Source organism: Lolium rigidum, chromosome 1, assembly GCF_022539505.1.
Source record: "Lolium rigidum isolate FL_2022 chromosome 1, APGP_CSIRO_Lrig_0.1, whole genome shotgun sequence".
NCBI classification, from domain to species: domain Eukaryota; kingdom Viridiplantae; phylum Streptophyta; class Magnoliopsida; order Poales; family Poaceae; genus Lolium; species Lolium rigidum.
In genome coordinates, this window is record NC_061508.1 from 166,466,533 (window position 1) to 166,494,106 (window position 27,574).

Here is a 27,574-nt window from a genome sequence, read left to right on the forward strand (position 1 = left end):
CCATGTTTACGGGGACGCCATCAACTTTTACCTTTGTTGAATATCATGTGAGTTGCTATGCATGTTCGTCTTGTCTGAAGTAAGGGAGATTTTCATGATCATATGGTTTGAGTATGCATATTGTTCGAGAAGAACATTGGGCCGCTAACTAAAGCCATGATCCATGGTGGAAGTTTCAGTGTGGACAATTAATCTTCAATCTCTTATGAGAATTTTAACTATTGTTGTATGCTTATGCATTAAAGAGGAGTCCATTATCTGTTGTCTATGTTGTCCCGGTATGGATGTCTAAGTTGAGAATAATCAAAAGCGAGAAATCCAATGCGAGCTCCTTAGACCTTTGTACAGGCGGCATAGAGGTACCCCTTTGTGACACTTGGTTGAAACATATGCTATGCAATGATAATCCATGTTAATCCAAGCTAATTAGGACAAGGTGCGAGCACTATTGGTATACTATGCATGAGGCTTGCAACTTATAGGATGTCTTATACATAACACATATGCTTTATTACTACCGTTGACAAAATTGTTTCTTGTTTTCAAAATGAAAAGCTCTAGCACAAATATAGTAATCAATGCTTCCCTCTACGAAGGGCCATTCTTCTACTTTATTGTTGAGTCAGTTTACCTATTCTTTCTATCTTAGAAGCAAACACTTGTGTCAACTGTGTGCATTGATTCTTACATGTTTACTTATTGCACTTGTTATATTACTTTGTGTTGACAATTATCCATGAGATATACATGTTGAAGTTGAAAGCAGCTGCTGAAACTTATATCTTCCTTTGTGTTGCTTCAATGCCTTTACTTTGAATTTATTGCTTTATGAGTAACTCTTATGCAAGTCTTATTGATGCTTGTCTTGAAAGTATTATTCATGAAAAGTCTTTGCTATATGATTCATTTGTTTACTCATTATCTTCATCATTGCTTCGAATTGCTGCATTCATCTCATATGCTTTACAATAGTATGATCAAGATGATGATAGCATGTCACTTCAGAAATTATCTTTGTTATCGTTGACCTACTCGAGGGCGAGTAGGAACTAAGCTTGGGGATGCTTGATACGTCTCAAACGTATCTATAATTTCTTATGTTCCATGCTACTTTATTGATGATACTCACATGTTTTATACACATTATATGTCATTATTATGCATTTTCCGGCACTAACCTATTGACGAGATGCCGAAGAGCCGATTGCTGTTTTCTGCTGTTTTTGGTTTCAGAAATCCTAGTAAGGAAATATTCTCGGAATTGGACGAAATCAACGCCCAGGGTCCTATTTTTACACGAAGCTTCCAGAAGACCGAAGGAGTCACGAAGTGGGGCCACGGGGCGCCGACACACTAGGGCGGCGCGGCCTAAGGGGGGCCCGCGCGGCCCTAGCGTGTGGGGCCCCCGTGATGCCTCCTGACCTGCCCTTCCGCTTACTTAAAGCCTTCGTCGCGAAACCCCCAGTACTGAGAGCCACGATACGGAAAACCTTCCAGAGATGCCGCCGCCGCCAATCCCATCTCGGGGGATTCAGGAGATCGCCTCCGGCACCCTGCCGGAGAGGGGAATCATCTCCTGGAGGTCTCTTCATCGCCATGATCGCCTCCGGATCGATGTGTGAGTAGTCCACCCCTGGACTATGGGTCCATAGCGAGTAGCTAGATGGTTGTCTTCTCCTCATTGTGCTATCATGTTAGATCTTGTGAGCTGCCTATCATGATCAAGATCATCTATTTGTAATCCTACATGTTGTGTTTGTTGGGATCCGATGAATATTGAATACTATGTCAAGTTGATTATCAATCTATCATATATGTTGTTTATGTTCTTGCATGCTCTCCGTTGCTAGTAGAGGCTCCGGCCAAGTTGATACTTGTAACTCCAAGAGGGAGTATTTATGCTCGATAGTGGGTTCATGCCTCCATTGAATGCGGGGAGTGACGACAACCTCTAAGGTTGTGGATGTGTTGTTGCCACTAGGGATAAAACATCGATGCTTTGTCTAAGGATATTTGTGTTGATTACATTACGCACCATACTTAATGCAATTGTCCGTTGTTTGCAACTTAATGCTTGGAAGGGGTTCGGATGATAACTCTGAAGGTGGACTTTTTAGGCATAGATGCATGCTTGGATAGCGGTCTATGTACTTTGTCGTAATGCCCTGATTAAATCTCATAGTACTCATCATGATATATGTATGTGCATTGTTATGCCTTCTTTATTTGTCAATTGCCCAAGCTGTAATTTGTTCACCCAACATCTGTTTATCTTATGGGAGAGACACCACTAGTGAGCTGTGGACCCCGGTCCAATTCTTTACATCTGAAATACAATCTACTGCAATTGTTCTTTCTTGTTCTTCGCAAACAACCATCATCATCCACACTATACATCTAATCCTTTGTTTACAGACAAGCCGGTGAGATTGACAACCTCAGCTGTTACGTTGGGGCAAAGTACTTTGATTGTGTTGTGCAGGTTCCACGTTGGAGCCGGAATCCCTGGTGTTGCGCCGCACTACACTCCGCCGCCATCAACCTTCAACGTGCTTCTTGGCTCCTACTGGTTCGATAAACCTTGGTTTCTTACTGAGGGAAACTTGCTGCTGTACGCATCACACCTTCCACTTGGGGTTCCCAACGGGCGTGTGCTTTACGCGTATCAATAGGCAGCTCACAAGATCTAAACATGATAGCACAAGAGGAGAAGACAACCATCTAGCTACTGCTATGGACCCATAGTCCAAGGATGAACTACTCACGCATCAGTCCGGAGGCGGGCATGGTGATGTAGAGCCCTCCGGTGATGATTCCCCTCTCCCGGCGAGGTGCGGAGGCAATCTCTGAATCCCCGAGATAGGATTGGCGGCGGCGGCGTCACAGTAACTTTTCTCGTATCGTGGCTCTCGGTAATAGGGTTTTCGCGACGGAGAGATTATATAGGCGAAGGGGCAGAGTCGGGGACGCTCGAGGGGCCCACCCCATAGGGCGGCGCGGCCAGGGGTAGGGCCGCGCCCCCCTAGGGTGTGGCCGCCTCGTCGCCCCTCTTCGTCTCCTCTTCGGACTTCTGGAAGGCTCCGTGGAAAATAAGATCGTGGGCTTTTGTTTCGTCCAATTCCGAGAATATTTCCTGTGTAGGATTTACTGAAACCAAAAACAGCGAAAACGAGAGCTGGTGCTTCGGCATCTTGTTAATAGGTTAGTGCCGGAAAATGCATCAAAATGATATAAAGTGTATATAAAACATGTGAGTATTGTCATAAAACTAGCATGGAACATAAGAAATTACAGATACGTTTGAGACGTATCAGCAGCAAATTCTAGCTCCAACTAGGAGGGATGGGAACAACAATATTTTCCATATTGCATTTGGTGTAGTGGACAAGGAGGACACAACCAGCTGGTTATGGTTTTTGACACAACTTAAATACTGCATAGGGGAAGGTGGCCAATTATACAATAATTTTAGACAGACAAAAGGTACTCTATCTAGTAACCATTGTTATTTCACTATCAACTATTGCATCTAATCCATCTAGTAACATATAGTTCCTCTTATTGCTTTTGGTAGGGTCTACAGAAAGCTTTATCTCAAGTATTCCCCAACTCCTCCGAAAGATACTGTCTTAGGCATATCTATGCCAACTTCCAGTCAGCTGGGTTTAGAGGACTAGAGCTCAAAAAATACATGTATGCAGCAAGCTACTCCTACACCAAGAATGGATTTGATCTTGCAATGGATGCTCTCAAAGCTGATTGTCAGGAGGCATACAATTGGCTAGTGCAGATACCGGTTGAAACTTGGGCTAGGTATCTATTTGATAGTAACTGCAAGACTGACCTAGTTGTCAACAACGGATGAACCCTGGTGATCACATATATACATGAGCACGCACTAGGTTGCCAACACGTGTCTAACACTGTCACTTTTCTGTGCGCTGGCCGGCAACTCGTGATGTGCACTTCGATCGCTATTACTCCCTCGCGAGATTCTCCCTCTTCCCCGCTCACTTCGTCGTCTCCTAGCTCCACCGCGACGCTGACTGCCAGCGGCCGCCTTGCTCCACCTCCCTGCCGACCCACGCCGCCATGCCATGCCGCATCCCTCTTCCTCTCACCGTCGGCGCGCCGCGTCCTGCTTCTTTTGCGCCGCACTGCCGCATCTCTCTTGTGAACCCTCGCCGTCTTCCTCTTCCCCCACACGTATTCCTCTTCATCCATAAGTTCAAGATGTAATTTTCCCCACCTCCGGCGGTTGGATTCGCAGCGGCGCCGCTTGATTTGTAGTGCTTGTGGCTGGGATTGATCCCCATCGGTGAGTCAGATACTGAGGCCAGATTTGCAGCAGCGCCGCTAGATTTGCATTACTAGTGCGCACCGGCGCCATCGACGACGGGGAGTTGCTGTTGCCGGAGCAAAAAAAAAAGCATCTTCCCCTGGCTTGCTGATGTTGCTCCCGAGCAAAATCGCAGAGTCTGGACGCTCTTCCCCTGAAGCTGGACCCGGACAAGAGGGAGGGGATCTATGTGGTGGAGGGGGAAGGCAACCTGGGTGGCCTCATCACGGTCGGGCACATCATCACCAAGATCCTCTACGAGTCGCCGCGGTAATTCGGGGACTTCTTCAACGGTGTCATCCCCATGTCGCAGAACAGCAGGTTCTGTAGTCTAACATGCTCCTTAGGTAAGATACATATTTATCTCGCTTTTTTGTACTTGGAAGATCTCCTCACTAACAAACACTGATTAGGTACAACACAGAGCCAAGAACCCCCCAAAAGTTGCCAGATGTTAACAAAAAAAAATCAGTAGTCAGTACAAGAATGAAAGCCACACAAACGGCACTTCCTTCAGATAATGGCGGGGAAATGGATGATAACCCCCCAAGTTGGTGCGCCTTCTATCATAACCCCCCTTGTGTCACTGACATGGGGGCCGGACCCCACATGTCAGTGACACAAAGGGGGGTAATGATAGAAGGCGCACCAACTGGGGGGGTTATCGTAGATTTTCCCGGCTCCATTAACATACTAGTATGACTACAAGATCTTGTTTGTCAACATCAACATTAGAGTGCAGAGTTGCCACATACTAGCAGGGTTTGAGCTTTAGGTCTTCGTCTGAATCAACATCAGATGACTCGTTGGGCTTTGCATCAGGAGATTATGTACCTTCATTGCTACCAGATTTCAACTGCTCAACATCTTTTGTGTTTTCAGTATTACAAGAATGCTCAGGCTTCTCTTTTGGTGAAGGTGGTCCCTGATTAGCCTCGCCATTATCAAGCGGAGTTAAACTGGACTACAAAACATAACATGCCTGGTTTGAACTTCTCAGGGAGGCGGTAATCGTCAGGAACCATTTCTCTGAACTAAACCTATTTCTGAAACTGTCCTTTTGTTTTATCATGAAAATGAAAATGACAGTTGCAATTGATAAAAAATGGTGTTCAAAGAAGAGATACAGTGTTGCGATTGTTGCTTCTTGATTTACTAACATGATCATAATTTGGATGCATGTCATTTTGTTCCAGAAGACTTATAAACTTGGTAGTAGTCGGGCAACATTACAGAGTAGGAACGATCAAACAAGCGGCAGAGCGTGTGTTCAAGCAGCAGCGGAGCACGGTTTCCAGTGCTAGCGTGGGAATCTGCCGGCGCGCCGGCGGGAAGATGCGAGCGTGACGCTGGGGTGGATATCGAATGATTGGGGATGCGAGCGCGAGCGTGGGAATCCCATGGCGGCGCTCGGTGGCAACCTCGCCCGCTGCTTCCCATGGTGGTGCTTGCGACGTCCACCCCACGGAGGAGCTCGGCGACGACCTTCCCGCGGCGGCGCTCGACGGCAGCCTCGCCCGCTACTCCCCATGGTGGTGCTCACAGCATCCACCCTGCGGTGGAGCTTGGCGACGACATTCCCGCGACAACGCTCGGTGGCAGCCTCGCCTGCTACTCCCCATGGTGGTGCTCGCAGCGTCCATCCCGCGGCGACGCTCGGCTCGGCGGCAGCCTCGCGCGCTGCTCCCCAAGGCGGTCGTGGGATAAGCAGAAGATAAGATGGGCTTGGTGTGTGCCAGGGAAGTTTGGAGTGGGGAAAAGATAAACTGCTACTCCGTACAAGATTTCACGCCGTTTGGTCTCTGTTTGTGAGGCTAGAATCTCAAAGCGAATCTAACGTTGGAGAGTGGGTGCACACGTATACATGTGATCACCAGATTCACTCTCTTGTCAACAATATCAGTGAAGTTTTCAATAGAATGATCTTGAATGTCACGAACAAACTAATAAGGACTATGCTTGAAGGAATAAGAAACAAATTGATGGTCAAATGCAGTGGAACCAGGGACAAGGCAGAAACAGCAAGATGGAAAATTAAGCCATTCTATCTTTGAGAAGCTAGAGGGGGCAAAAGGTGGTCTAGAGAGTGCAGTGCCAAGCTTGCTGAGGAAGGTCTATGGCAAGTGACTAGTGGTGGTGGTAGAGTTGTGGCTGTTGATCTAAGAGCTAAAACATGTGGGTGTATAAAATGGGATCTCACAGGTGTTCCATGCAGTCATGCAGTGGTTGCAATATTGAAGTTGTCACAGCATCTAGAGGACTATGTGCATGACTTTTTCAAAAAACAATTGTACAAGAAGGCATTCTCATATACTGTCTACCCTGTTCCTGGACCTGAAGATTGGACTAGGATAGATACACCAGACATTGACCCACCAGTGTTCGGAGACAAACCTGGAAGGAAGCAAACTATCAGAAGGAAAGGAAAATTTGAGGTTCCAACTCCCAGAGATACATCTAGGATGGCCTCTATCACTTGCAGCAATTGCAAGCTAGTGGGCCATAGATACACCAATTGTACACAACCATTTAGGACAGGGCTTCAATCTAGGGAAGACAACCACCAGGTAAATTGGTTGCAAAAATAGTTGTCATTTCAGCACATACCCCAGTGCTCCCTGGTTTAATATTCATTTGGGTTTTTTATGCAGCCAAACAGGCACAGTGAGTGCTCCTCCACCTTTGCACCAACAGTTCCTGCTGCCAGTGCTCCTCCATCAGCACCAAGGACACCCCAAGTGCTCCTCCATCAACACCAAGGACAGCTCCAATAGCTCCTCCAGCAGCTCTTGCTGCAAGTGCTCCAGCAGCTCCAAGTGCAAGGGCTCCTCCACCAAGAGCTCCAAGAGCACCAGTAACACAATGTCCTAGACCTTTCTCTGTACCAAGGTCTACTGAAGCACCAGCAACTACAAGATATGGTAGGCAACACAAGTGGACAACGAGAATGAAAGGATATCTCAATGCTGGCAAGCATGATGCCTGCAAGAAGTGAATTTGGTCCCAGACTATGTCCTACAAATAGCTTCAACACTACTTAAGGATTACAACACCATATTACAGTTCTCCAACAATCTCCTTGATCTTTAGAAGCTTGTCTTTGTTTTCATGAGCAACTTTCAGAAGGTCATACAGTGTGTACTCCCACCTCCTCTTGTCCTCTTTCAGCTTACCTTTCTCCTCTATGAGCCCCTCTTTTTTCCTTAGCCCATTGATGCTTCTCCTATTTGAGCTCCTCTTTTTCCTTCTCCCACTGTTGCTTCTCTTCTTTCAGCTCCTCTCTTTCCTTCTCCCACTGTTGATTCTCCTCCTTCATGACAAACAGTGCAGAATTCAGTTCCATAACCTCAACTTCAAGTTCAGGCCTGCTCATATCAAATATCTGGTCCTTCTCCTCATTCATCTTCTTCAAATTTTCTTCCATCACTCTTTTATGTGTATCTTTCATGAATTTATCCACATCATCCATCAGGGAGTTTTAGTTATTCTTAAACTTCTTCCTGTCCTCAACCAACTCCTGCACCAATCTGGCATTCTGGATCCTCTCATCTATTCTTGTATTGCTAGACTCATGGTACATTGACCACAACCTTCCCAGTGAGTTTTGAAGAGTAGGTGGCCACTCTTCATCAACCCAGGCCACAAACCCACAGTTAAACACCTGCTGCAAATATTGCTAGTTCATATCAATATATCATCCATTATATATAACACATCATCTATCAATTATGCAAATTCAACACCTATCCATAATCAATTATGAAAATCCAGCACATACGAATTATATCTACCATTACTGCAAATTATATGTTACCGGCTCAATGAAAAATGGAACTATGGGATAGAGCAGAGGCGGAAGCTTACATGACCGACGGAGCACATGTAGAATCTCCTGCCGGTGTTTGTCCCTTCAAACGCCACACATCTGTTCGGCTCCAAATTGTGCACGCGACAACTGTAATGTCCTCGCAGGTGAGCATAGTCCATGTCCGTCAGCTCCTAAATTACAAACATTTGAAAAAAAACAAGGTAAACTGAAGCAACGAAACAAAATCCCCAAATCGGAACCCTAGATCCAAGAAAATGAGAGAGAGAGATTGAGATGGCCGAGCTTACATCCATCTGCTCCGTCGAGCTCTCGCCGTTGTTCAACCTTGGCATGGCGGCGCGAATGGCGGCGGCGGTGGAGCCACGGGGGCGCAGCTATGGCGGCGCAGCTCCGACAGAGAGAGAAGTGAGAGTGGGGAGGACGGTTGCGACTGAACCGGTTGTCTCCCAAAACGCGTTCTTAAACGATCTACAAGTGGGTGGGACCCACGAGCCGTCAACGGCAGCCGTCAAACAGTTGCCACGTTAGCTCTGACAGTGAGCCAGCCCTGGCAGAAATCGTGTTAATTCGAGTTCAGACAAGGTTTAGTGCTATTTGAGAAAACCTTATCAAAATCTGGTGTTTTTTTGCTCCCGCAACACAAACTGGTACCAAAATGAAGATTTAGCTGTGAAACTGGTGGTTCTATGCTAACAACTCGCACACCACACACGCCCACACAACGCTCGCTCCCACCGCCACATCGAACTCGAATGTATCTCGTACACCGTGTATTTTTTAAGGGTTGGCATAGAGCGGCGTCACGGTGATGGAGTCAAGTGGTCTTATGTATTCAGGCTCGATGAGGACCACCAATGTCATCGCATCGTAGCTCTGCACGACATCACGTTCATGGAGCCGAGCAGCGTCATAACTCTGAGCTTCATCAAGAAACAACATCATCTAGGACGTGTTTGGTGGGTTGCACCCTCTAGCAAGGCTTTGGAGAGATGGAGTTGGATCACGTCCCGCTCGCGCCCACGTTGTCTAGTTCCACCACACACCCATAGAGCGGATCACGTCTCGCTCGCATCTGCTGCCACATCGAACTCGAACGTATCTCGTAAACCGTGGGCTTTTTTTGGTGTTGGCATCGAGGTTCAAAGCGGCATCACGGTCATGGAGTCAACTGGTGTAGCGTCTTCAGGCTTGATGAAGGCGACCAATGTCGCCACACCGTAGCTCGCGCGACATCACATTCATGAAGCCGACGGTGCCATGGCTCTGATGCTTCATCAAGACACCGCAACATAAGTGCTCCACATGGTATCGTGGCAATGATTGTTTCTGTGGCTTCTAAGGCTGGTCATAGTGAGGAGTAACTTAGACTAGTAACATATGTCATGTTACTAGTCTAAGTTACTACCTTTATAGTGGGTAGTAACTTATATGTGGTGTCATGCATTGTGTCATTTATTATGTTGTAGACTCATCTTGCCTTGGGGTATGTGATGTTATGATAACATAGCTAGTTACCACATCACTCTCTTTCTTCATTTATAGACATGTCATGTCACCAAAACACCTTGAGATGTGTGATGTTACTAGCCATGTTACTCCCACTATGAGCAGTCTAAGGGTTTATGAAGGAGAGCACAATTGTGGCAAACGAGGCTTTTTCTTGGGACTTTCTTAGGCAGTCCCCCTAGCTTCAGTTTTGATGCATCAGTTTTACCGTTGTGGTTAGTTTCCTTGCTAACGACGTCATTGATGCCATGATCAAAGCAACATTTGAGTGGGGGTATCTCGAGTAACGTAGTAGCATGATAAAGTGGCAAAGGGTGTGTATAGTGGCATTATGGTGAATGTAGTCATACACTTTGCAAGTATTGATACAGAGGGTGATTTTAAAATAGGTTTGGAAACCTTATTAGAGCGCAACCTATACTCATATGTTAGGTAACGCAAGGAGGATGCAGTTATCAACTTGGGTCGTACTTCTAAGGGTTTTGCCTAAACACCTCCTAGATGCCAGTTAGAGTTGTTTGATACTCGTTGGATCAACAACTAGAACTCCCACAAAAAGGTCTTGTAATTTCGGTCATCACCCTTTCATTGTGTCAAGTTAGATGTGAATGAGCTCCCACTCATTTGGAAGTTTATAGGCAAGAGATTCTTAACAAAAATACTAATAAAGACTTAAAGTAGAGAGAGTAGTCCACGGTGGACTAGCCCAACCATATTCTCTCCAAATAAATGTTGTTTTATCTTTATCTTTGATCTTGTCTTTTAAATTTTTAGTAGTTATTTTTAGGGACCATTTATTTTCATTATATTCTTATTCAACTTGGACTAACATGTTCTTGATTTTTCTTGACTTAGTACTATTTTTCTTGGCCCACGTGCGGATGTTGCCAACACACTTTTGTAGTGTATTGTTCATGCCTTATCCCTGAAGTCGTGGATAGGGCATAGGCACCTTCCTCCTTATATGGTGGTGTTAAGAGTGCAGGAACCAAACCGATATTCACATTTGGTTCCCCAATCAGGTAATGTGCATAGGTATTAGGGAGAGGGTACGGTTCTTTCGTTTTCCCGGTTTGTTATAACCAAAGTTCTATTTCAACATCATATGATGTGCTACTGCTAGTTGCGGAAAGAAGGATCTTGGAGCTGAGGGACGAGCTTCAATCATCTCCCATCCTTCAGATAGTACTACCTCTGTTTCAACAAATAAGTCTTATTTTTAAAAGTCAAATTAGATAATGTTTAAACATATTTTTAGAATATATTTTTATACAAAATCAATATCGTTAGATACATCATAAAATGTATTTTCATATGATACGTGTGTATATATATATATGATTCTAGTTGTTGATGATTTTTTAAAAAGTTTAATCAAAATTTACTTAGCTTGACTCTAAGAAAAAAGACACCTTATCTATTACTCCCTCCATTCAAATGAACAAGGCCTTTCTAAAAAAATCAAGCCAAGTAAAATTTGATCAAACTTTTAGATAAATATATCACCAAATATGTTATTGTACAGATATCATATGAAAATATGTTTCATGATGTATCTAATGATTATATTTTTAAATGTTTATATCTTTTTTCGTAAAAACTCGATCAAGTTTCATATGGTTTGGATTTTGAAAAAGTTAAAGTTTTATTCATTGGAACGGTGGTGGTAGAACGGAGCGAGTAGGTCTCATGATATGGAGTGGAACTTGTATGGTCGATAATCACTGATTCTTTGAACACATCCTCTTTGAATGTTGGAGATATGCCCAGGGGCGGAGACAGGGAGGGGCGAGCACGGGTCAGACACCCCCCAATGCATCGCCCCCCTCAAGGAAATACAATAGACCCAGTATAGAACGTCTATACGTATTGCCCTAATATTCGCATTGATTGCCTAGTTAGTTTAACTTTTTTCGATAAAGAAAAACATATTGATATATTGTGAAGAAGTAAAGAGAACTATATGTTTGCTTATCAATTTTAATGTTTGAGAACATTTCTATTCACATAGCACTATTGGTTTTTTTTTGGCAAACACATGGTGATTTTATATTTTGATTTAGACTTCGTGACCGCTCGCCCCCCGTACTCAAATCCTGGCTTCACCGGTGGAGCGTGGATATGCCGCGCGAGGCCACTCCCACAGTCCCACATGAAAGAAATTCAAGAGAAATCAGTGAACATGCTAAAATACGGCAAATAGACGTATACGAATAATGTACACGCGCGCGTACATAAACGCGGGAACCGACAGTAGTTTTCTGGTGGCCGGCGAGACACACGCACATCCATTTCGATCGCCGCCCAGCCTAGCCGCCGCCGGCTTCCAGTTCCAGGATGCGCTTGATCTGCGCTCGCGCGGGGCTCGTGAGCCGGTCCGGGAACGCGACGTCAAACCTGATCCTGAGGCTCCCGTGGCGTCCGGGCTCACGGGCGATGGGCATGCCTTCCATCGGCACCACCAGCTCGTACCCCGGGCACACCACGGGGCCGTCCTCCTCGCCGCCGCCCACGTCCACCGCCAGCTCGCGGCCGTCGAGGGCGGCCAGCACGACCACCGTGCCGCCCAGCGCCTCCGCGAGGGTAACCCGGGCCTCAGCCAGCAGGTCGTTCCCGTCACGGCGGTACACGTCGTGTGGCCTCTCGTCGACGACGAACACCAGGTCGGCGGGGAGCTGGTTCCACTGCTGGTTGCCCTTGCCCGGGAACGTGATCTTGGTGCCTTTCTTCCACCCCGGCTTCACCTCGATCGACAGAATCTCAGACTCCGTCTTCATCCTCCTAAACATGCACGTACCCAAAATTGATCAGCATCGATCGAACTAATAATGAAACAAAACATGCTGTGGATTACCCGCTGGCGTCGACGACATTCCTGGAGATCTTCATCTTCTTGGTGACGCCCGTGTAGAGCTCCTCCAGGGTGCACGCCAGCTTGCTCTCCACCGGCGGCGGCGCCGCCATGGCCGCCGCACCCGCACCGACGCCCTGGTCGTAAGGCCGGCCGAAACCGCCGTCCCACGCCGTTTGCTGCTGCTGCTTGGCGCGCGTGTTGTTGCTGTACGTGAACGGCGTGCTTCCAAAGAACTCGGCAAAGATGTCGTCGACGCTACCGCCTGGCTGCGGCGGCGGGTCCTTGAGCCCCTCCTCGCCGTACTGGTCATACACCGCCCTCTTGGTGGCGTCGCTGAGAACCTGATCCGATCCGATCCACAGAAACAAAGCCGATCAAACATTTGCAAGCGCATGTAGATTGGTTCAGAATGCATGGACAGGGCAAGCAACGGATCGGACGCACGTTGTAGGCTTCGGTGATGTCCTTGAACTTGGCCTCGGCGTCGCTCTTGCCTTCCGGGTTCTTGTCGGGGTGCCACCGCATGGCCAGCCGGCGGTAGGCCCTGCGGAGATCATCGTCGGTCGCGCTCCGGTCCACATTCAGGATCTCGTAGTAGTCCAGTGATCCCATCGTCGTGGACAACGATGAAGATGCATGACAGAACAATCAATCCCCGATCAACAAGAGACTGTGCGCGCGTACGTGCACGGGTCGATCGATGTGAACACCACGAGAGGGTATGGCGATTGCCAAGCTGGTTGTCCGGTTGGACGGATCACCAGAGGAAATGGGAGATGAACAAGACCAATGCTCGCATCAAAGATCGCCACAGGAAGACGAGGCTCCGTAGCTTGAAAGCGCACAACATTTGATTGGCATCTGATCAAGGAACTCGACCAAACAGGATTTGAATTGAACAAAGGCAGCGCCCTGTTTACTTACACAATACAAATTAAGGCACTGACCAAATGAGGACGGGAATCGGGAGCATTTCCAGTTCTGTTCTCTCCCTTCTTTTTTTGGAGGATGTCAAAGAATAGGAGAAGAAAACATCATGTGCTCCTCTTTTACATGGGTATATGATGATGACTGGGAGTCTGGGAGCTGCGATTCTCCCGTGCAAGGGGGCTCCTGCGCAAGAGCCGCCAATCTGGTGCTTTTAGATCATGTCACGATATTTTATCAAGTTTCATTCCGTTTGTGTAAACTGCAGTGTTCTCAGTATTTCAGACCTGCAACCAAATCAAATATTCTTTTTCAACCTATTCAGATTAAAGGACGTACGGGATCTGGGGAAGATGTTAGTGACAAGTCTTACCCTATTCAGATTAGCAGAACGATTTTCTCGTTGTCTTTTTAGAGTACATTATTTCTGCGGGGATGAAAAGAGCAAGCAAGTGCACGGGTGGATAATGACTAATCTCTCTGTATTCGAGATTGCAGACTGAGAACGTAGTATCCCTATATCACATCCATGTGATACATTTTTACTGTAAGGCACCATATATATATATATCAACAACCCAGCAGTGTTTCTCGTAATAATTAATACTAATAAACCAATCAAGCTCCGCGGTCCATAAAACAGAATGCAGTTCAATTAGCAGTGAAAGAACACAATCAGCTGGAAGGTTATGACCACATTCCTACAACAGATTTGGAAGAAGAAAAACACTGATGCATAAGTAGGAAAAAAAAACTCTACCCACAAGTGGAATTCTTCAGCCAATGATGATATACTATGGTAGAAGAATATTATCTAAGCACCCTGTCGATCTGTATTGGCCTTCAAATCAATTGATCTACGTCGGTATCAGGTGATAATTTCTGTGATACATTGCATGTACAAGGAGAGCCCACAGGCCAGCTGACACTGTTCAGTGGAGGTGTCCGTTGCCATTTTGTTTGGCAGACCCTGTTGATCCGTATTGGCCGCTCTGTTTGCAGGGGTCAGCTGATCCATATCCGCGGTGGCCGTTTTGCTTGATGGAGTCAGCTGCTCCGTATCCATTAGGGTTCTTGCTAGCCCAGTTCCACTGGTCCCTACACATCTCGTCGATGCCATATTTCGCTCTGGAGGAAGACACAGCGTGGATGATATAGAAAGCAAGACAGGTATCGTGACCTCATGACATAATTATCAATTGATGTAAGACTTACTTCCAGCTCAGGTCCCTCTCTGCTTTGGCAGTGGACGAAAACAGAATCTCTGCATCGCCAGGGCGTCTTGGGCCAATGATCAGAGGAATTTTCTAGCAAAGTATAATAAAATATAAGTAAATATAAAGGGTAACAGAAGAAACAAATAAATATAAGCCTTGCTTTAACGGCAAGGAAGGGCCAGGTTGGAGGAAGCATTTTGTAATAAAGTACTGTACTATAGTTCCTGAATGGCAAACATAGGAAATCTAGCTAGTAGGAATAACTAGCTATGAACATCTAATGTGTCATGAAATTTTCATATGTGTGGCCTTGATTAGAAAATACCCCTGGCCCATGCCATACATAGGTATATAAATCCACCTAGCTAGTAGGAAAACCTAGTTCTAACAGCACGAAATGTTTCTCTGGTATCAGGCTATACCTTCCCAGAAGCCTTCTCAAAGGCATGAACAATCTCTAGCACTGATGTTCCTTTTCCAGTTCCAAGGTTGTATGCTTCACATCCTGCAAGTAGTATAAGAACTTAAGGCACAATTTAAATAGCTAATAGATAGATACAACACTAATGACCACCAGAAGTACAAGAACTTAAATGGACTCGACCAGATAGAACTCAATGGCCAAGGAACATACAATAAACAAAAGACTTAATATATCTGGCAGAACACAACTGAAATATTGTGCAGAAATCTGAGGTCAAGATTGAAGTGTGACCTATGCTAGAGTTTTCGAAAAGCTTCTGCAGTGCAGCAATATGTCCATCAGCAAGGTCGACCACATGAATGTAATCTCGAACCTGCAAATTGTGCAAAGTGTAGTTAAGGACAGAACACCTCCACAATATACGTAAACCACAGTTATAACAACATGCTCAAACATCTTCATCGCCCAAAATGTTCACTATAAACGACTATGGAAATAAGAAGCTAGCGATAACTTGCATTGTCAGACAGAAACATGTATTGAACAGATCACGAAGAGTGCACATATATAAATATAAGATATTATTACAACCAATATAGGTTACAATTGGCTGTAATAACATCTTATATTCCGGGGTGGAAGGAGTATGTTCTATTGGATGGATGCCTTTCAAATCTCCAGTAACTGAATGAGTGGCTTTCAAGGAGAAACTTGGATTCAATTCATTCTTGGAACTCAAGTATTTTGGCACGTGGTTTAGATAAAGCTATTTTATGGGTTGCGCAGTTGTCTACAACTAAAAGCAGACGCTAACAGATCTTGGGAAAGCACTGCTACAGATAAATAAATAGAATTACAGCAGTTGTAAATGATAAGCAACTGTACATACAACATGGCAAGAATAATTACCCCAGTTCCATCTACTGTTGCATAGTCATTCCCCAATATAGTCAGAGCTGGCCTCCTGCCAACTGCAACTTGCTGAACATACGGCATAAGATTATTGGGAATTCCACATGGGTCTTCGCCAAGGTATCCACTCGGATGAGCCCCAACAGGATTGAAATACCTAAGTAGGACAATCTTCCATTCTGGATCTGTACGGTAGATATCACGGCAAATATCTTCAACAACAAGCTGCAATCCATTAAATTAAAACTTTCAGTCAGTTTAGTGATCTTATGAATGTACTACAAGATACAGACATAGAAAATTGGCATTCCTGGGACCTTGGTTTTGCCATATGGATTGTTTGGAGTCAGAGGAAACTCTTCTGTGCAGGGTGAGTTCTTGGGTGACCCATAAACTGCAGCTGACGATGAAAACACCAACTACAACATTTGAACACATGCAGAAAAAAAAAGATACATCATGTCAGTGCCAAAGATAACTCTCGAACCAGGTAGAGCTTACTGCAAACAGCAAAGTGCTAAATATTCAATGTTGTGATCACATACAGCGACCAGCTGGTGCCAAAAATCAATAGCAATAAATTTTGAGATGGACCAGATGGTCCAATCAGGGTTTATTAAAAACAGGTTGCAGAGCAGATTAAATTAGAATAACAAAGAAGCATACAACCACGATGATTTTGCTAATGAGAAATGACAAGTAACGCATGTCCACACTCCCGCCAGTGCACACAGTACCCATCGTCAAATAGAATTAATTAGAAAGATGCATCACCCAATGTGACAGGACATTAGCATGAATTAGAAAGATGCATCACTCTGTAAATATCATCTACTGACATAAAAATTCAACCAGAGACATCTTAACATAGTGTACCAATTACTAAGGAGTTCTAGTGAATTAGTCATCAGTTCATATGGTACAACAAAATCTAGAGAATGAACAAATGACCCAATAACTTTTGTTTAATAGAAAGCAGCTTAGCATATAAATTCTGCAAGGCGAACACTCTCAAAGCAATGACTTAAGTTGGAGTTATAATCCATGTGTACAAAGTCTCAAAAGATACATACCTTTTTACATCCATGAGCAGACATAACTTCGAGAAGATTTACTGTGCCATTAACATTGTTGTCGTAATAAAGCAATGGCTTTTGCACACTTTCACCCACAGCTTTTAGTCCAGCAAAGTGAACAACAGCATCGAATCTGAAAAGCAAAGAGTCTTGACAGTAAAGAGAAAGTAATGACGATGAAAGTGCCTTTGCACATAAGGAAAGTATTCATATGAAGCAAAGATACTATAACTACCAACCAGTATGCTTTACCTTGTTGAAGCAAAAACATTTTCCAGTGCTTCCTTGTCACGGAGATCAATCTGCGGAAGCACAAAAGGTAGTTAAATTGGTATTTTATATTCATGTTCACGACATTCAAAGCTATTTTATAGCACACAATTAGACAACAATAAATGGAAGTTTCAGACAAGCCACATGTCATGTTATAGGAAAAGCAAAACTGGATGACAAGATGATAGGCTTTTGCTGCATGAATCATCGGCATAACTCTGCCAAACAACCATTAAAATTGCTCTGAATGCAGTACCTTACTCCACCAAACAATCGAGGTCCAACTTTAAATGACTATTCTGAAGTGTTTGTGGAATAGATTTTCTGTCACTACTTTCAACAGACAGTTTTTTTTACATACAGATCATACTAAGAGAATTTTTACTCCGGTCAGGCAAATTAGAAGAACAATGAACTACCATAAAATGATGAACGGAGCATCTACCACCAAATACGCAACATGATTCCAACTATCTCACTGACTGATTGACCCCAACACAAACAACAACGAAGGTACGGGTTTCTGCATCTATAAAGCATGTACACTGATTTCATCCAGAGATACAGAATGGATCAAACTGGTACTGTACATGGGGGTGCTACACTGTCCACCAAATGGAAGGTTTGTGAATCTTTAAGAAAATGTAGTAGTTATTAATTGCTACGAGCGAAGTTCTACTTATGATACTTAGTTTAATTCGCACGATTGCTCTTTATTTTAGAACCTGATATTAACAATGCCCCAAAAAAGGATTCAGATGTGCTTTACTTATGAGAGAGGCTTAGGATATCCTTGTTTTTTAGGCTTGGGTACCTTGAGCCCATGTCAAGCATCAAGAATTCTCTAATCACCTGAATTACTCAAACTTTTCTCTGCGTAACCAACAAAATCACACAGAAATCTGTTTCGAGATGATACATGCATGCAAATACCTTACAAATACCTTGCAGCTGTCAACGAGTGAGTATGCTAATAGTTAGAGAATATAAATAGGATCTTACAAATTACCAGTTTACCATTACCATGAAAGGAGAAAGCCAAATATTTATTTTTGCCGACTTATAATTAGCACCAGATTTTTTACATAGGTAATGGCATTCCACTTACTTCCAATGTATAGAGAGCTAAGGTTAAGGAAGGTATGAGCATTAAAAAAACTCAGACATTCTATAAAAAAAAGTCAGAGACATCTATTCTATTAATTGAAAAGGAAGGTATTAGATGTCCAGTTGTCTCCTTATTAAAATTAGCCAACTGTTGTAATCGTGACAGTGAGGACACGAAATCAATCAGAAGCACTCTGGAATCAATGCCAATCGTGAAAAGCTGGTAGTGCCACCAAGGAAAAATTGAATAAACCGGTCTGAAACAATGGCATCATATGAGAGCACCAATTTGACTAGTGTGATGCAAGTATGTCGAGTCCTCAACCAATCCCATTTCTGCAGCTAACTGCAAACTTTTTGTTTCGAGAATACACCCTGGAAGGTGTATTAATTATGTACAAGAAGGGGCAAAGAAGCCCGGCGACGCCGCAAGCGGCAAGTTCATGCTGCCAACATGGGGTGGCAGCTCCCCAACCCGAAGCCTACTCTCCTGACAGCTGCAACTCAAACTCGGCGCGCACCTAATCAATTAGCGACCAAACTCCGGTGCCAAGACATGTGAAGTTAGCCACATTGTTTTTCAGAAAGGGGTAACGATGATGTTTCATAACTAAAAACTATAAAATCATTGACACCCAATGTTTTGTGCTTGTAAAATTTCAAGCAAACACGAAATACAAACCTGGAAATTTTGTGAGACAATTTTTTTGGTAACCCCAATCTACAATAGTATCAAAACTTGGAGGCAGAAAAGAGGGGAAATAACCTTCCAGGCAAAAAATGCAACAATTCTCCATGGTACCCCAAAAAGGCAAAAACACACTTGGTAGTACTAGTAACACCAAAAATCCATCAGAAGTGCAAACGTGGCATACACTCCAGACACCAGACGACCACGCCGCTAGAGGTGTTAACCCAATTAGCACTTCACCGCGGTGCCTCCTCAATTAGCCTCGTGTTATAAACAGAAATAAACAAAAAAAGGAGCGGGGGGAAACCGTAGTAGCCCCGGGACACACCGCGGAGATCTAGGTGCGTCCAGATGCACCACATTGCGGGATAGAAAGGGAAGGGATTCAGCCGAGAAGTGTAGGTTTTTAGGGTAGCGTGTTCGTTCCCCCTCACCTTGTGGAAGGAGAGGTTCCGCGAGTGGTCCCCGGCGAGCGCGGCGACGCGGCGGACGGCGAGCTCGGACGAGTTGTTGAGGTTGTCGACGACGACGGCGCGGAAGCCGGCTAGCAGCAGCTGCAGCACGGCGTGGCTGCCGATGTAGCCGGCCCCGCCCGTGACCAGCACCGTCCTGACGGCCGCCGCCCCCGCCACCGTCTTCTCCACCGCCATCAGCAGCAGACCGACGAGAGCGCGCGGCGCGCGGATCTGGTCGGGCGGGAGGACGCGTGGAGGAGGAAGGAGGGCTGCGGGTTTGGAAATGGGGAAGCGAAGGTCCGGGCAGGAGGGGAGGTGGCTAGCTAGCTAGGCGTGCGAGCGAAGCAGCACTATGTATGAGCTGTGTTGCGTGCTAGAGGGTAGAGGGCAGCACGACGGCGGTGGGGCCCACGGCGCAGAGGCTGCGGCTGCGGTGGCGCCGCTGGAATTTGTCGGTCTCCACGCGTGGGTAGGTTTCGTGGCTGGTCACCTGCTGCGGGTCGTGTTCGTTCGCGCCATTGGAGGGGCCCGTACAGTACAGCCGTTTGTACTGTTGCTATGCTCATGTCGTTTCGCGCTGGAGCATGGAGGTGGAACGACGGACTGCTGCCCGCGATATACTGTACAATATACAGTACCTTGTAAAAACTTGGAGTGCGACTCAACGGGGAATCCGAATGCTTGTTCTGAGGATGACATAGGCCCCCACAATGCGTCTATGCCTGCATCTCTTCCATCCATTCGTTCCCCCATTCGTGTGTGAGAATTTGCAACACCTCCAACCCACTGATTACGTACGTCACGTGGTGGGAGCAATGGACCCTGGCACCCGGCGTGAGTCTGGACCCCCGGTGCCCAAGGATGGCGATCGAAGCACGCATAGCATCTACACTCACAACTTACATATACATATATATATATAAGTAAAAACAAAGGGAAACGCTTCCGATCCGGTGACCGATCGCTGGCCAGCGATCGGTCGTCGTCGCTTCGCTCCCATGCGCCGTATAGGTCCGGTTTTTCTGCGAAACCGGAGTGTTGCTTTTTTTAAAAAAAGAAATGTGCGGTGTTGTTTCAGATTTGTAACGATTAGATAAAAATTTGTTGTAAACTCACACGACATAATTTGTAAGATTTTTCTAAGTGATATGTTACGAAAATGTGTGTTTCTTGATATGTTGTAAACGGATAACTTTTTTGTTATAATTATTTGTGATTTTTGGTGTAATTGTTTTAGTCATGGACACTTTTTTTCGTAGAGATGTTGTATACGTTTGTTAGTTTTGTAACTATTGCGTATAAAATTTATAAAGAAAGCATGTAAGAGATGTTGTAATGTTTATCAGGCGTTTGCCATAATTTTTTTGTTGTAATCGCCTATAATTTTTGGTAAAATACTTGGTGATTTTAAGCTGTAATTAAATATATAGAAAATGTGTTATTGTTTAACCAATTTTTCATAGTCACGAACACATGTTTTTTGTTGTTATAGCTTTTGATTTTTTATTGTAATTGTTGTCAATTTTTGTTGTAAACCAACATGTAGAAAAATAGTTGTTAATTATCCAATTTTTATAACATTTACATTTTGAATTTTTGTTGTGAATATTTTGTTGTAATAGTATATTTTTTTTGTAAGCGGGGTGAGGATTTTGTTGTAATACTCGTTATGACTCAGATCCGTCGTCGAGTGGCATTTTTGTTGTAAATATTGAGTATGCCAGGCCCAAAGGGATATAACTTTTCAGTTTAGCTGGGAAGAGAAGGACTGCGGGTTGAGTTTCCAAAAACTAGGGGGAAAAACATAAAAGTTACATTACGATTGATTACGGACGTCGGATCTTGATCCGACGGAGCGGAAGGACGACCGATTTCTCTCCCTTTTTCAGGCGACCGACGGTCAGCCCAAAAACAAAATGGGAGAAGACGTGCAATTCACCATTTGGCATGCACATGTATATGCATTCACACTGTTCGTAGAACATACTATAGAATATGCCACATATTAAATGTAGACATAGTCAAGGTCTTGGAGAACTGATTGATTATCACATGGGGTGTGTCGTGTGAGAGCTTAAGTGGATTCGGGAGTGGGGAGACTGTCAGCCCGCACCACCCTGTCCCGTAATTGGAGCGGAAGATTTTATGCAGCCGTAAAATATTAGTGCCTTTATTTACAAAAGAATGTGAGCGGCAAGGTTTGCCAGTACGCAACGGTCCCACCTGGATTTGAGTTTCGAGGAGACCGAATTAAAGTGGGGTGTTAGCAGCATTTTATAGGACAAGCTAAATGTAGCTCGTTTTTTTCTGAAAATTTTGAAAATCATATTTTGAAGTTTCAAAGAAAATCAAAAATAATCTACATGTAGTTGGTGGAGTTTATAAAATTTCAGTATAAAATACTTTGTGATCTAGTCTATACAAAAATCCCCAACTACATGGAATTGGGAATAGTGAACAAATACACATTTTTAAAATCCCCAAAACTATCAGAATTTGTTATTTTCGTGATTACAATGAGTTTTCGATTGAAACTTCGCACAATTGTGGAATACATAATTACCTACAGCCATTTTTTTCCACAATTTTTTGAAACTTGGAAATACTGATTTCGATTTTGTTTGTAAAACGTCCTATGTGTAGCCCGAGCTACAAAGTGAGTTTTCGGGTGTTATCTAGCGTTTAAATTTGCTGATCGAGATGTCTCACCTATTGATACGTCCCAAACGTATCTATAATTTCTTATGTTTCATGCTACTTTTATGATGATACTCACATGTTTATACACACTTTATGTCATTATTATGCGTTTTCCGGAACTAACCTATTGACGAGATGCCGAAGGGCCGATTCTTTGTTTTCTGCTGTTTTTGGTTTCAGAAATCCTAGTAAGGAAATATTCTCGGAATCGGACGAAATCAACGCCCAGCATCTTAGAAATCCACGAAGCTTCCAGAACACCCGGGAAGGACCAGAGGTGGGCCACATGGCCACCAGATGAAAGGGCGGCGCGGCCCAGGGGGGCGCGCCCCCCTACTGTGTGGCTGCCCCGTCAGCCCTTCGACTCCGCCTCTTCGCCTATTTAAAGGTCCACGACCTAAAACCTCGATACGAAAAAGCCACGGTACGAGAAACCTTCCGGAGCCGCCGCCATCGCGAAGCCAAGATTTGGGGGACGAAGTCTCTGTTCCGGCACGCCGCCGGGACGGGGAAGTGCCCGGAAGGCATCTCCATCGACACCACCGCCATCTCCATCAACGCTGCTTGTCTCCCATGAGGAGGGAGTAGTTCTCCTTCGAGGCTAAGGGCTGTACTCGGTAGCTATGTGGTTCATCTCTCTCCTATGTACTTCAATACAATGATCTCATGAGCTGCTTTACATGATTGAGATCCATATGATGAGTTTGTAATCTAGATGTCGTTATGCTATTCAAGTGGATTTTAATTATGTGATCTCCAGGAGACTCCTTGTCCCACGTGTGTAAAGGTGACGGTGTGTGCACCGTGTGGGTCTCTTAGGCTATATTTCACGGAATACTTATTCACCGAGTTATGATTTGAGTTGGATGTCTCTATGAAATTGTGGTGTGTTAGTACCTCCTATGAATGCTCACGGTGACGGCGTGGGGTGTTTATTAGTACTTGGGAATACATCTTTAAGGTTTGCCTACATGATGAATTAGTGTTCGTTATCTTGCCAAAGAGTAATTCAAAGTAGCATAGTGAAGTGCTTATATTTATATTCAATTATGATTGCAATGTTGAGAGTGTCCACTAGTGAAAGTATGATCCCTAGGCCTTGCTTCTAAGCATCGAAACTCCATTTATTTACTGTTCTGTTGCATGTTTACTCGCTGCCATATTTTATTCAGATTGCTATTACCACTCATATACATCCATATTACTTGTATTTCACTATCTCTTCGCCGAACTAGTGCATCTATACATCGACAAGTGTATTAGGTGTGTTGGGGACACAAGAGACTTCTTGTATCGTGATTGCGGGGTTGCTTGAGAGGGATATCTTTGACCTCTTCCTCCACGAGTTCGATAAACCTTGGGTGATCCACTTAAGGGAAACTTGCTGCTTGTTCTACAAACCTCTGCTCTTGGAAGCCCAACACTTGTCTACAAGAATAGAAGCACCCGTAGAAATCAAGCTCTTTTACGGCGCCGTTGCCGGGGAGGAAAGGTAAAAGGCACTCATACTCCGGTCCCGGGTAACTAAGTACTTTTACTGTTGCCGTTGTGTGTGTGCTCGAAGCTATTTCCTTTAGATCACTGCAATTGCATCTTTTTGTTTCTTGTTTTTATTTTTCACTAGTAAGGCATAATGGAAAACATCTTGTGAGCTTTTTGTACTATTCCTGAGTCAAGACATGAATGGTTTAATGCGAAAATTAAAAAACATATGGAATCTTATTTGCATGCTAGTAGTAATATTAGTATGAACGCTTTGAACACCATTGTTGATAATGATATAGAAAGTTCTAAGCTTGGGGAAGCTGGTTTTGATGAGCATGATATTTTTAGTCCCCCAAGCATTGAGGAGAAAATTTTCTTTGATGATACTTTACCTCCTATTTATGATGATTATAATGATAGTGGTCTTTTGGTGCCGCCTACTATGGAGAGTAAATTTTGTTATGATTATACTATGCCTCCTACACTTGATGAGAATAATAATGATAGCTACTTTGTTGAATTTGCTCCCACTACAACTAATAAAATTGACTATACTTATGTTGGGAGTAGTAATAATTTTATGCATGAGACTCATGATAAGAATGTTTCATTTGATAGTTATATTGTTGAGTTTGTTCATGATGCTACTTGAAAGTTATTATGAGAGAGGAAAATATGGTTGTAGAAGTTTTCATGTTACTAAAACACCTCTCTATATGCTAAAAATGTTGAAGTTACACTTGTTTTATCTTTCTATGCTTGTTGCATCATGCTTCATGAATTTGTTTATTTACAAGATTCCTATGCATAGGAAGCGGGTTAGACTTAAATTTGTTTCATACTTGCTTTTTGATGCTCTCTTTTGCTTCAACTCTTATTTCTTGGGAGTGCATCATTAAAACTGCTGAGCCCATCTTAATGGCTATAAAGAAAGCACTTCTTGGGAGATAACCCATGTTTTATTTTGCTACAGTACTTTTGTTTTATATTTGTGTCTTGGAAGTTGTTACTACTGTAGCAACCTCTCCTTATCTTACTTTATTGCATTGTTGTTCCAAGTGAAGTCTTTGATAGTAGGGTTGATACTAGATTTGGATTGCTGCGCAGAAACAGATATCTTGCTGTCACGAATTTCAATATGCCTCTCTGTAGGTAACTCAGAAAAATCTACCAATTTACGTGCGTGATCCTCAGATATGTACGCAACTTTCATTCAATTTGAGCATTTTCATCTGATCAAGTCTGGTGCCTCTTTAAAATTCGTCTTTACAGACTGTTCTGTTTTGACAGATTCTGCCTTTTATTTTGCATTGCCTCTTTTGCTGTGTTGGATGGATTTCTTTGTTCCATTAACTTCCGGTAGCTTTGTGCAATGTCCGGAAGTGTTAAGAATGATTGTGTCACCTCTGAATATGTGAATTTTTGATTATGCACTAACCCTCTAATGAGTTTGTTTTGAGTTTGGTGTGGAGGAAGTTTTCAAGGGTCAAGAGAGGAGGATGATACAATATGATCAAGAAGAGTGAAAGGTCTAAGCTTGGGGATGCCCCCGTGGTTCATCCCTGCATATTTCAAGAAGACTCAAGCATCTAAGCTTGGGGATGCCCAAGGCATCCCCTTCTTCATCAACAAATTATCAGGTTTCTTTTCTTGAAACTATATTTTTATTCGGTCACATCTTATGTGCTTTACTTGGAGCGTCTGTGAGCTTTTATTTTTGTTTGTGTTTGAATAAATTCATGGTTGTATGGGAGAGAGACACGCTCCGCTGTTTCGTATGAACACATATGTTCTTAGCTTTACTTTTAATGTTCATGGCGAAGGTTGAAGCTGCTTCGTTCATTGTTATATGGTTGGAAACGAGAAAATGCCGCATGTGGTAAATGGTTTAATGTCTTGAATAATGTGATACTTGGCAATTGTTGTGCTCATATAGATCATGTTTAAGCTCTTGCATCATGTACCTTGTACCCATTAATGAATAACTACATAGAGCTTGTTAAAATTTGGTTTGCATGATTGATCTCTAGAGTCTAGATATTTTACGGTTAAGGTGTTTGAACAACAAGGAGACAATATAAAGTCTTATAATAGTTACAATATGTTCATATGTGAGCTTTGCTGCACCTTTTATACTTGAGTTTGCTTCAAACAACCTTGCTAGCCTAACCTTGTATTGAGAGGAATTCTTCTCATGCATCCAAATCCTTGAGCCAATAACCATGCCATTTGTGTCCACCATACCTACCTACTACATGGTATTTCTCCGCCATTCCAAAGTACATTACTTGAGTGCTACCTTTAAAATTTCTATTCTTTGCCTTTGCAATATATAGCTCATGGGACAAATAGCCTTAAAAATTATTGTGGTGAAGAATATGTACTTATGTGTCTTATTTCTTAATAAGTTGCTTGTTGAGCGGTAACCATGTTTACGGGGATGCCATCAACTCTTTTACCTTTGTTGAATATCATGTGAGTTGCTATGCATGTTCGTCTTGTACGAAGTAAGGGCGATTTTCATGATCAAATGGTTTGAGTATGCATCTTGTTAGAGAAGAACATTGGGCCGCTAACTAAAGCCATGATTCATGGTGGAAGTTTCGGTGTGGACAACTAATCCTCAATCTCTTATGAGAATATTAAGCTGTTGTTGAATGCTTATGCATTAAAGAGGAGTCCATTATCTGTTGTCTATGTTGTCCCGGTATGGATGTCTAAGTTGAGAATAATCAAAAGCGAGAAATCCAATGTGAGCTTTCTCCTTAGACCTTTGTACAGGCGGCATAGAGGTACCCCTTTGTGACACTTGGTTGAAACATATGCTATGCAATGATAATCCGTGTTAATCCAAGCTAATTAGGACAAGGTGCGAGCACTATTGGTATACTATGCATGAGGCTTGCAACTTATAGGATGTCTTATACATAACACATATGCTTTATTACTACCGTTGACAAAATTGTTTCTTGTTTTCAAAATGAAAAGCTCTAGCACAAATATAGTAATCCATGCTTCCCTCTGCGAAGGGCCTATCTTTTACTTTATTGTTGAGTCAGTTTACCTATTCTTTCTATCCCAGAAGCAAACACTTGTGTCAACCGTGTGCATTGATTCTTACATGTTTACTTATTGCACTTGTTATACTACTTTGTGTTGACAATTATCCATGAGATATACATGTTGAAGTTGAAAGCAACAGCTGAAACTTATATCTTCCTTTGTGTTGCTTCAATGCTTTTACTTTGAATCTATTGCTTTATGAGTAACTCTTATGCAAGTCTTATTGATGCTTGTCTTGAAAGTATTATTCATGAAAAGTCTTTGCTATATGATTCATTTGTTTACTCATTATCTTCATCATTTCTTGAATCGCTGCATTCATCTCATATGCTTTACAATAGTATGATCAAGATTATGATAGCATGTCACTTCAGAAATTTTCTTTGTTATCGTTTACCTACTCGAGGGCGAGTAGGAACTAAGCTTAGGGATGCTTGATACGTCCCAAATGTATCTATAATTTCTTATGTTCCATGCTACTTTTATGATGATACTCACATGTTTTATACACACTTTATGTCATTATTATGCATTTTCCGGAACTAACCTATTGACGAGATGCCGAAGGGCCGGTTCTTTGTTTTCTGCTATTTTTGGTTTCAGAAATCCTAGTAAGGAAATATTCTCGGAATCGGACGAAATCAACGCCCGGCATCTTAGAAATCCACGAAGCTTCCGGAACACCGGGAAGGCACCGGAGGTGGGCCACGGGGCCA

General features: G+C 43.5%; 2 protein-coding genes across 2 annotated transcripts; both read right to left on the reverse strand.

Annotated features, from left to right (window-relative positions):
• Positions 1 to 11,983: 11,983 nt before the first annotated feature.
• On the reverse strand, positions 11,984 to 13,140 carry LOC124653275 (dnaJ homolog subfamily B member 1-like). The gene is made up of 3 exons (XM_047192349.1): positions 12,973 to 13,140; positions 12,529 to 12,869; positions 11,984 to 12,455 (listed from the first exon to the last, which is right to left on the reverse strand). The coding sequence occupies exons 1-3, from the start codon at positions 13,138 to 13,140 to the stop codon at positions 11,984 to 11,986; spliced, it is 981 nt and encodes a 326-aa protein (XP_047048305.1).
• Positions 13,141 to 14,090: 950 nt separating this feature from the next.
• On the reverse strand, positions 14,091 to 19,806 carry LOC124684491 (UDP-glucose 4-epimerase 2; the record flags this gene model as incomplete). Its single annotated transcript, XM_047218797.1, is given in 9 exon segments — positions 14,091 to 14,583; positions 14,671 to 14,762; positions 15,095 to 15,177; positions 15,388 to 15,469; positions 16,006 to 16,233; positions 16,326 to 16,427; positions 17,082 to 17,217; positions 17,337 to 17,386; positions 19,590 to 19,806. Coding segments are annotated over 9 exon segments (1,185 nt in total). The 3' UTR covers positions 14,091 to 14,387.
• Between the last annotated feature and the right edge of the window lie 7,768 nt (positions 19,807 to 27,574).

Excerpts from the sequence above, each read along its gene's own strand:
- LOC124653275 (XM_047192349.1), bottom strand. The coding sequence starts at position 13,140 with ATGGGATCACTGGACTACTACGAGATCCTGAATGTGGACCGGAGCGCG. Across the intron at positions 12,870-12,972 it reads ACATCACCGAAGCCTACAAC|GTTCTCAGCGACGCCACCAA; the intron begins GTGCGTCCGATC and ends GGATCGGATCAG. Across the intron at positions 12,456-12,528 it reads AATGTCGTCGACGCCAGCGG|GAGGATGAAGACGGAGTCTG; the intron begins GTAATCCACAGC and ends GTGCATGTTTAG.